Genomic DNA, 11,295 nt, shown 5'->3' on the forward strand with positions numbered 1-11,295 from the left:
TCACTAATTTCTAGACCGATATTTTCTTTTCTTTTTGAAGATAATTATATTTATTTCATTGATCTGAAATTGGGAAATGATTGTGTTATGAAGGCAATGTTGAACTAAAATCAGTGAATTCCTTTGTATTATCAGTAGAAAGATATATATAAAGATTTTTTTTTAAATAGGCCTACAATGATAAAGAGAAAAGTTAGATTACATTATAGTATACCACACATCTGCAACTCAATCATTAAAATGTGATGCTTTATACAATTGGATGCTTTATACATTAGAAACATATTTATTTTGATCTTAGTATTGCAATAAGGTATTCACCTTTTCTTTGTATATCACAATCATTGTGTATCACTATCGTTTCATTTCCCTCATGCTTTTTTGATAACAAGCTCACATTTGCAAAGGAACGAAAAAGTATAGCAAAATAAAACAAGAGGAATAATAATAACAAACATAAGACATAAATGGAGAAGCAAACATTAGGGAGAACAGAGATAAGATTTATATGTCAGATTTTAATAAGTGTATACGGCACATGTCAACAACAGAGCTATTCAAAGTGCTTTAAGAAAAACACAAGCCTTCAGAAATAGTGCAAAAGAAAACTCATTATAAGTTCAGTGACATTTAATTAACGGTAGAGCAGTCACTTAAAAGCTAAAAATATTATTATATTATAATTATATTGGCTACTTAGCGAGAATCAACTCAGTGAACAACAGATACCAAGGATGCTGGCTGATGAAGGAGATGAAGTAAGCTAAGTAGCCAATATAAGGCTTAGCAGTACAGATAAATGTGGGCTCACTATTTGGCAAGCAACCGGTCACAGTTGCCCTGTTTATCTCATGTCTTATAAAAGCTTATTAATGATTTATAAAGTGTTCACAACCTAATTAATAAATGAATTACAAACTATTCGTAAACCCTTTATATGGGTAGTCTTATTGTAAAGTGGTACCCATTTTCCTTCATGTACCCACAAAATAAACAAATGTAGACTGTATATGGTTAATATCTATAATTTGAAATAGCAATGGGTAGTAAACCTACAATTTTCACTGGTGCTTTTACATTGAAAGGTTTAGACAGGAAGTGGTTGCTGTGAATTTGACGTCGTTAAGCTCCTATGAAGACTTTCGTTTTCATTTTTTGTTGACACTGCATTGATGTTGTTATAGTTGGTTGCTAGTTCAGACAAACATGGCCGGCTTGGAGGTGTTATACTCCTGTGTCGGTGGCAGCATTAGCTGTCCACAGGACGCCGTGGTGTGCTTCGTTCACTGGGAAATGATAAAGAGTGGATACAGGTGCATCGGTTCTGGAGACGAGGTAAATTAAACTAGCTAACATAAGCTGAAAAATACAACATTGTGTTAACCACTGGCTGTATATAGATGCTAAAGCTAACATTTAACCATCAGCGGTAGACAAGCTTACACCAAACTCCATTCAAAATCCAGCCGTTTAACGCTACATTGACCATTTGTAAACATCGTATATGTACGGGTTTATAGGACCAACATAAATTAAACTATATAAAGCAAAATACGTGCTGTTTGGTGAATCACCTATAACGTTAAGCCGAATTGAAGAATGGCTCTTAAACTGTCCAAGTACATCATTCTGTGTGTTTTTACCGAGGGTAAAGATGTATGCCTGACTGAAAGAAATAAAACAGTACTTTTTTAAAAGGACTTCTGCATTGGCTAACTTGCCCAGCTGCACAGTTTAGCTTTAGCTTCCTAAATGAGCATATCTGAGTTTATCTAATGGGCAGGTATACCGTTGTGAAGACATTGAAGGTCTTCTAAAAAAGCCTTTGTATTGGAAGCATAATCAGCTAGCAGTTGTTCTATTACAGAGATATTTTGACGAGCTCTAAAAACTGTCCTGTCATCTTTAGCTAGCTAACCTGGTACTGTGCCTCCTGGGGCCAGTCACAGGAAAGCACTACATTACACTTATACTAAGATCCTTTACTCCAGTAAAAATAGTAATACCTCAGTATTATACACGTAATGCCGTGGATTAAAAACCTTACATTTTAACAAATAATCCTTATGTAGTAAAAAAATCCCTGTCAGTGGTTAGATTTATAATGATAGGATTAGTATTACTGCTGCATGTATGTTGCATCTTACTGCTGTAGATGTTTGAGGATCTACACATTTTAATGTTTTGTAGGGTCGTTTATTCTACAAAATGCATCATATATTACAGGATCATCATATGATTGTAGTTTCTTTGTGTTGAAACATCTTCTAATTCATAATTTAAGACATATGATTATATTTGCAACACATAAAGGACACTTTATCCTTCAGTTTTTCACAAACATTATAAATCCTCACATCAGAACCGCATAGTATATTAGTAGTAATAACCGACAGGAAGGGGATGAAAACCAATCAAAGCTGTGAGAGGTATATAGTGGAATAAAAAGTGACCTCTAAATACAGTGTAGTGGAAAGACTCAGGTACAATTCAAGCATCTAAAGTTTCTACTTCGGAACAGTTCTTGAGTATTTACTACCACGACCACTGATTTTTAGAGCCATCTGATCTGTTTGTCCTGACTGTTATTATGCTCTCACTGTCCTCTAAACCCCTTTATTTATCCCTGTTTTGTTGTTTTTCTCTCTCTCCCCCTCCTCCAGCCCAAAGGCAGTGATAAGAAGTCTGAGCTGCTGCCTACTGACTGGAACAGCAACAGGGAGGAACTGTACAGTCTGCGATACAAAGCCAAAGACAGTGAGACACAGTTGCTGCTTAAAGCCATCTCTGTCGACTCCACCTTGATCTTCAACTTGATGGTAGGAACAGGGTGCGTACGGGTGCTGGAAATCCTTGAAAATGCTTGAAATTGTACGAGGTGTTTTAAAAGTTTGAAAAGTGCTTGAAATTGTAAATGCTTTACTTCGCTTTTTAGATTAAAAGAAAATAAAGAAGTCGGAGCGCGCTTAATTGCTTCGCTTTTACATAAAACAGCTCCGCTCCGGCCTTCCCGCGCAATGCGCGTGACCGGCAAGTGTGTTTGTTACGTGTGTGACCTGGGCATTCTGATGAGAGTGATAGATGACAGTATGCCAGGAGGTTGCCGTTTCAACGAGCGTTGGCTAGCAGAAGACAAATACAAGCCATGGCTAAGACGAGGGTCAAGCGAAGCCCAAGAGTAGCCTCCTGCAAAGTGTGCAACAATAACGATGCGAGAGTCTGCGCTGACGAGCCACACACCACACGAAAGGTACGCCGTAGTAGAACATTTTAGATTAGGCTATCGTTGCATGTAAAATACATGACACTTTTCTCTGTGCGCGGCAAAACAAGCTCGCCAAAATGGCTTCACTAGTCTGGCAGTATTTTAAGTGTCCGAAAATGACAATAAAATAGCGGTATGCAACGTGTGTGTGAAGCAGAAATCCTGCAGCTCCACCCGCTGTGACGGACCGGTGAGCGGAGCAGAACACACATTAAGAGTTAGACCTAACACACTTAGCCATTTTATCTACCTCTGGAACAAGCTAAACTAGTTATAAATATATTTATTCTTCACTGTCGGGTCGCTCATTACTGGATCAGTGAGCTGCAGGAGATACTGACGGGCTGTCAGGAGAGAGAGAGAGGGGGAGAGAGGAAAAGAGAGCAATATCGGTATTGGCCGATACTGATTCCGGCGATCGGCCCCAAAATTGGCGATCGGAGCATCCCTAATAATTGTATATGATATGTTTTATAATGATTGATCATGAAAGTGTTCTCAAAGCTGGTAAAGTTGCAGCTAGTTTGAATGACTTTGTATACTACAGAGTAGCTTGTGAATTTACTCCAGGTGGAACTAAAGTCTGATTTAACACTTGATTATATTTCACATCATTCATCCACATCTGTAAAGTAACTAAAGGTATTAAATACATGTAGTGGAGGAAAAGTACACCAGTTACCTCTGACTTGTGTTTACTGCCAACCTAAAAGTACCTCAAAAATAGTAATCAATAATATATTGAAAAGTTATTTGGCTGATTGTTTTATATTGGCTCAGCCAGGTTATATGGGATGCCCAGTCTACGTACAGATGGGTCACTCATTTTGAAATATTAAACTTAGTTTTCTTTTCTAACATTTTTCATCCTCATGTAGAATGCTATTATGAAACACACATTTGGTTGTTTATAGCATAAAGAACATCTGATTTAATGTGAGGTAGGGAAATAATCATTTGAGTATAAGTATGTGTATATAAATATGTAATTTACAACAGCTGTAAGATGCTTGAAAAGCTTGAAAAGCTTGAAAATGCACCTTGAAAATGCTTGAAAAGTGCTTGAATTTGACTTTGGAAAAGGTGTAAGAACCCTGTAGGAACAGCCGACTAACATACACGGGAATGCACATTTCACCAACTTTAAAATGTGTTGGAAAGAAAATGATATGGTGTTTAATTTAAAGACAGAAAACAAATGATTGAATGCTGAGACAAAGCAGCATAAGAGGTAATGATCCCTCATCATTAACATTACCACCAAAAAAGTGTGCAAATCTACAAATTCTTTGTTATCTACATGAAACTACAAAAACATAAATTGGCCATTGCCAACGTGGAGAAGAACATAAAGTCCCCAGACTCTTCAAAGTATTGAATGCTAAAAAAAAATAGGGACTTTTTTGTAAATTAATTTGAGATAAATTGAAAGAGAAAGGATTTGGGTTCTTCTACATTTTCTTTCTCTATTCACATTCACCAACATTTTTATACTGATAATATAGATTATGAAGATTTCTGCAAGTGAAGGGCCCTGCTCCTCCGTACATGCCCCATAGGAAATATATATATATATTATTTTGGTCAGCTTTGATTTATGTGCCATTAAACAATTATTTTGCGAAACAAGTGTATGCACTTGGGTAATTGTGTGTATCTTTCTGTCTTTTTCCTGATGTGTGTGTTGGTGTGTGTAGAACTCCGGCACACAGCAGGTGTCAGACTTGACGGTGAACATCAGCGATCACGTGGAGGCCGACCAGCTGCACACATTTGACAGGTTGGTGGTCAGTTTATTTTTTTAAGTTGTTTTATTGACTTATGTAAATCATATTTATAAAAAAAAAAAAAAAAAAAAAAAAAAAACAGCATTTGGTCGCCAGTGATGAAGAGCTTGACATGACCAATCAAATGTTTTAATATGCTTGTATTATTTGTTCCACACATGATTATGAACAAACCAGAACGAAATACAAAAAGAGCAATTGACATTAAAATAACAATTGTATTGACATTTTGAAAGATAAATAAACAATACCAATATTGTTAATAACAGTTCATCGTTAACTACAGTTACAGTAAGTAAAGGTACTTAACAACAAATAGTTAAAAGAAGAATCAAAGCCATGACCATTCATTTAACATAATACCTGACACTTTATTTAGCGTAATTCTTATTATCTTTGTTTTATTTATACAAACCTTTAAATCGTTCTGTAGATAGATCCCATAAATAACACCCAACCACTGAAATACACATCTGCTTTGACATAATCCTTTCATACCAGGGTTATTATTGTAAACTCAAACTGATATAAGCAGAGAAAATACAGAAAACTGAAATAAATAAATGTTGCATTTTAATAAAAACTGAAACAATAGTTCCGGTTTAAAAAATGCAAACTGACTTCAATTCAATTCAATTCCTTATCACTACCGAGAACAATAGAAAACGTAAATCATGACTGGGCAGCAGATGGCGCTATCTCTCAATGAATCCATGTTGTTTCTTTAGTATCATCTTGTAGAATAAGGTAACAAATCCATCATTAAAATACTGTAGTAGATCAAATGTCCTTTATCCAAGCTCTTCAGCTCAGGCCCTATGTTTTACAAATGGAGAGTGTGGTAAAGAATGAGTGGATTTTAACATTTCTACACAGTTATCTTAGAATTTATTCGGTTTATTTAGCTCCAAAATTTCGAGACAGTTTACACGACCCTAAAAAAAGAAGTTATAAAACGTAATCTTCCTCAATAATTCCCATTAGTTATTTTTCTTGCCCAAGTGCTGTCAGTTTAATTGTTTCCACATCAGAATGCTCCATAGTCAACCATCACGAGAACCAAGTTTACCTTTGCCGTAGATCTAACAAACAATAACAATGTACAAACATCCCTTTATTGTGAATAATTAACATACATCACTTTGTTCTGTGCAGTGTGTTCAAGGACACAGACAGTCTGTCAGAGAAGGTGAAGACTCAGCTGCTGCCCGCTCAGGGGCGAGCGCCAGGACAGAGGACGAGTCGGAGGGAGGAGGAGGACGAGCGGAGAAGAAGAGAGGACAGCGACCCCCTCCGCATCCCCATCAGACAGCCCCGACAGGGACCCCCCCCACACTGGTGCGTTAACACAGGAGGCTGCCTCTTCAAATCCATACATAGGAAGTATTCTTTTGAGTTAATGTCTGATAAAATGTCTTTATATAAGCTACAACAGTCCAAAATATACTGATATATTTTTATACTATATATCAATAGTGTCACATTTTAAAATGTTTGTTTTAGATTGAATGATTTGCATTTTAACCACAGATGCAAATCAAAGATGCAAACCGAAGATCTGGATTTAGGCATTTTCTGGCTCACCTATTCCAAAATAGCAAATTTGAGTAATTTGATTCCAAATCTGCATTACACACGTACATCCTCCACCAGAGGCCTGTACTACGAAGCCGGATTTTCGCTTAGCGAGCTAACTTCAGGGTAAACTCTGGGTTTCTGGTCCTACTACGCTGGTTCTCTTCTTACCGGGCTAGATCTCCATGGTAACTTATCCTGGAACCAAACCTGCTCCGGAGCAGGTTTGGTTCCAGGATAAGAGATCAACTCAGTGAAAGCACCGCCTGCTGACCAATCAGAGCTCAGTGTGCGGAGTTTAAAGCTATCAAGTCATATTACAGGATAGAGGAAATACAGAAAAACTGCCGTTGCAGGAAAGACGGCCGGCAAAAATCAACTGACTGTGTGAACGTGAAAATGAATAGAATATCCCCTCCCATCTTCAGAGCAATCTGACTATTATAATATTAGCGTTAAGAAAGCTTACTTAAATATCTGCCACAACATAAGTAACCGGATCAGAGTAACATTAAGTACAGTCCGCGGCACTGTGAGTGCAGACGTCGATGTGTCCCATTATCATTCATATCATATCACATCATAATGTATCATATATTTCCTTATCTGAGTCAGCTTCTTGAGCCGTATCTGGCCGTGCAACACTCACAGTGTCACAAGTATTATTTTAAGCAACACATTAAGTTGATGAAACACTCGAGTCAAATGTAATTAAAGTCAGATCCACTCGTGTCTTGGACGGGGCAGTGATTTCATAAACCAGTTAATGTACGCATTCAATTTTTTTTTCTTTTACCAGCTGTATTCACCTTGCAGGTGCAGCTATGTGGCTTTTATCCTGGATAAAGTGTTTAAGTCATGGATGTTTAAAGTTTAACTTCTTCATATTAGACATATGAAGAAGTTAAACTTTAAACATCATATTATAGTTTACTTTTCATTCAGGAAGTATGATGCTGCGCTGTCAGTACGCTTCTCCATGTTTGTGATTGGTCAAATGTTGCTAACCCCGCCCCTTTCATGTGAACGCGCACTCAGCCGGACAGAGAAACCCTGGCTTGAGTTACCGAGTTGATAACCAGCGTCGTAGGGCCGCTTAGCGAGAGCGCGTTTGTTTTGGATTAGGTAAGCCGGGTAACTCAAACATATCCAGGGTATGTTGAACTGGATTCGTAGCACAGGCCTCAGGTAGCACTTAGCTTGTTTCTTTCCTAACTGTCATTTTTCATCTTTTAGGGGACTACTGTACATATAATCTAATAGTCAAGATTATATTACTTTAAGGTATATATGTTTTAATTAAAGTATAATAATAGTGTTACTTTCCAGGGTGAAATGTCCATACTTGTGCAGATTTATATTAATCCCAGTTATTGCTAAAATGTGTCAACCCATAGATTTAGAGAGAAAGTCACTGTCTAATACTCACAACATCTATGCAGTCAGTCTTAGTTGGAGGGTCTCTCTGTTACTATTTTCAGCTATCCTGCAGTTTACCAAATCATATATATTTAGTAAATATTTGTCTATCAACAAATTAGCTGAAACATTGCCCAAAATATATTGTACTCCTCCTATCTCCAGTATGACCATTTCAACACACAAACACAATCTTCCCCGTCTGTGGTATTCGTTTTGACGCACTCTATCACACATTCAGAAATCCCTAATTTGCTCTCTACATTTTTTGAATTTTGAATCAAATTTGCAAACAGAATTCTCTTCAAAGTCCTAACCCCTAGATTCCACCGGGTCCGTCTGCGCCGCGTTGCGGTTTTGGTCCGGCCTCCTCCGGCGTCATACCCTACCAGGCGCGTTTCAGAAGCATTTCAGAAGCGGAGCGTCTTGCCTGCCGGCTCGCAGTTTTTGTTGATTTGGGCATATTTCCTGGACAGGCTACTTTGTACAGACAAAGTTAATAATAACTGTAATATTCCAGTTATAAACGACATGAATCAAAGATGTGTTGCTGTATTTTAGTGGTAAAAAAATGCATTCATCATCATAATTATTCTATATATATAATTTACACAGTGCCTGTAAACCGGAGGAGAACGCTGGCATTTCTCCTCCTACTTGAAAGACTACGGAGGGATAGGGTCTGCAAAATTAGTTTGTGTGTGTGTATATATCTATATATATATATGCTATATATGCTCTGAAGGTTCCACTTCCTGCCTGCCCGACCTTACGTTACGGCTGCGCCGCGACAAAAATAGGATTCGATCCTAATTTTAGAGGAGCCCTGCGCCGAGCCGCTTCTGGGACGCTTCTGGGACGCTTCTGGGACGCGTCTGAGCCGTAACGCGCCGCGTGTGGTGGAATAGCACCCATTGACTAGAGTGGCCGCGATCGCCGTGAGCACCGCGGCGCAGCCGTAACGCGCCCGTAACGCGCCGCAGACGGACCCGGTGGAATCTAGGGGTTACACTAGTGAAAGTAAAGTGTATTCTCCCTTAAAATGTCCTGTGTGAAAGAGTGCATCAAAACAAGAATACCACAAACCCATGAAGGACTTGACTTTGAAACTGGCTTGTGTGTGTGTGTTGGGTTAGGTTATACACACACAAGCCAGTTTCCAAGTCACACACACACACACACACACACACACACACACACACACACACACACACACACACACACACACACACACACACGCCCACTTTGTAGAAAGTCTCGACGCAGAGGCTTCAACTGCAGAGAGTAAATCAGGGCAGAGCTTGGGCTGTGTGTGTGTGTGTGTCTGTTTGTATGCCTGTCTGTCTGTTTGTCTGGGTCCAACCACTCTGCCCCCCCCCCCCCTCTTAGCCGTGACCCGATCAGATGAGATGCGAGGTGATGTCAGCACTTTATCGACCTCGCTGCTGTCGCCTCCTCATCTCCAGAGGGAGAGGGAGGAGGAGAGGGGGGGGAGATAAGGATGAGATCAAAACAAAGACAGATGGAGTAGAAAAAAATCTGAGAGAGAAAATACAAAATAAGGGAGAGAAAATGACAAAAGAGATATAATGGGTAGAAACATAGAGCAAAGATGAAGAGAGAAAAGGAATAATGAATGAGAAAGCAAAAACTGAGTCAGGACTGCGGAGAGCAGAACGTGTTGGAAGCAGGCAGCGAGGAGGGGGAGGAGAGGAGAGGAGAGATTTTTCACCATTTTTCTGACATTTTATTTATTTGATACTATTGATTAATTGAGAGAATAATTGGCAGATTAATCGATAATATAAATAGTTGTTAGTTCACCTCTCCCATATCAAGGTTCAAGGCTTTTATTGGTCATGCGTGCATAGCTACAGTGTAGTTATGACGATGAAAATCTTAGGTCACAGGCTCCTCCAACAGTGCAACACAATAAAACAGATAAATAGAAACAAATAGTTCAAGTAAATAGTAAATACAAAAGGAAAAAAAGTGAAATGGTGAAATAGTGCAAGTGATTGGAATATGATATATTAGATAAATAATTCCTAAGTAGCAGCCAGATGAATGTTATGATGTTGTTTCAAAGTTCAGGTGTTTAACAGTCTTCTGGCCTGTGAGATGAAACTGTCCCTGAGTCTGGTGGTTTTGGTCCGGATGTTGCGGTACCGCCTGCCAGACGGCAGCAGACAGAACAGATTGTGGCTGGGGTGCCACTACATATATTTACATACATATATCACTACACTCCAATGTGATCTGAAATCAGATGCCGTTTGATTAACATCTTATCTGAACATCTAGGGACATATTAAATATTTAAAACCCTATTGAAGTGCACTTAATTCTTGTTTACTCCAAGAAGATGTTGCCCACAATTGACAGCAGATATTGTGCTTCATTAATAATCGAATGCATTTTCCAGGCGGGACCCCATGGTCCCTCCGTTCTCCGTTGGAGGAGCAGATCTGGATCCCTTCGGGTGAGTCTCTCTCCCTCATAATAAATCCCTACAAATTGTTTTTATGGAAATCATTTTGCAGATATATATATATATATATATATATATATATATATATATATATATATATATATATATATATATATAAATATATATATATATATATATATATATATATATATAAATATATATATATATATATATATATATATAAATATATATATATATATATATATATATATATATATAAATATATAAATAAGCACCAGCGTGTTTTTTTGTTATAATCTGGGATTTTAGGGATGAACAGTCCCTCCACACAGGATTACTGGCGCTGGCCCAGACTCCCTCTGCCAGCTGAACGTGAACCACAAACATTAGAAATACTAACCCAGAGCAGTCTGTGTGTAGCCTGAACATGAGAACGACAGCACTTTACTGCCTTACATGTGCTTCCCTGTATTATCCTACAATAGGTTTCTTTTTAAATCAATGACGGTCAGGGTTTTACTTTTTGCAGAGATATTTCTTCACCTTATTACAATTAGTAGATGTAAAGGGGCCCTATTATGCACATCTTCAGGTTCATATATGTATTTTGTTCCTCTACTGGGACATGTTTCCATGCTTTAATGTTCAAAATGCTCTTTATTTTTCTCATACTGCCTGTGCTGCAGCACCTCTTTTCACCCTCTGTCTGAAACCAGAGCCCAGTCTGCTCTGATAGGCTAAGGGGCGGCCAGCTAACCAATCACGTATAAAGATGTGGCCAATAGAAGCGCGAGTGT

The 11,295-nt window shown here is 38.3% G+C and overlaps 1 protein-coding gene across 1 annotated transcript in view; it reads left to right on the plus strand.

The window, feature by feature from the left end:
* The first annotated feature begins 1,111 nt into the window (after positions 1-1,111).
* psmf1 (proteasome inhibitor subunit 1) overlaps positions 1,112-11,295 on the plus strand; it is a 12,884-nt gene continuing 2,700 nt past the window's right edge. The window contains exons 1-5 of the mRNA XM_034149929.1: positions 1,112-1,335; positions 2,664-2,819; positions 4,963-5,045; positions 6,208-6,390; positions 10,472-10,528. Of these exons, the coding sequence (XP_034005820.1) occupies positions 1,207-1,335; positions 2,664-2,819; positions 4,963-5,045; positions 6,208-6,390; positions 10,472-10,528 (608 nt within the window). The 5' untranslated portion in view covers positions 1,112-1,206. The remainder of the gene's footprint in view (positions 1,336-2,663; positions 2,820-4,962; positions 5,046-6,207; positions 6,391-10,471; positions 10,529-11,295) is intronic.

The sequence above is a fragment of the Trematomus bernacchii genome, unplaced genomic scaffold (assembly GCF_902827165.1).
Source record: "Trematomus bernacchii unplaced genomic scaffold, fTreBer1.1, whole genome shotgun sequence".
In the NCBI taxonomy this organism is placed as follows: Eukaryota; Metazoa; Chordata; class Actinopteri; order Perciformes; family Nototheniidae; genus Trematomus; species Trematomus bernacchii.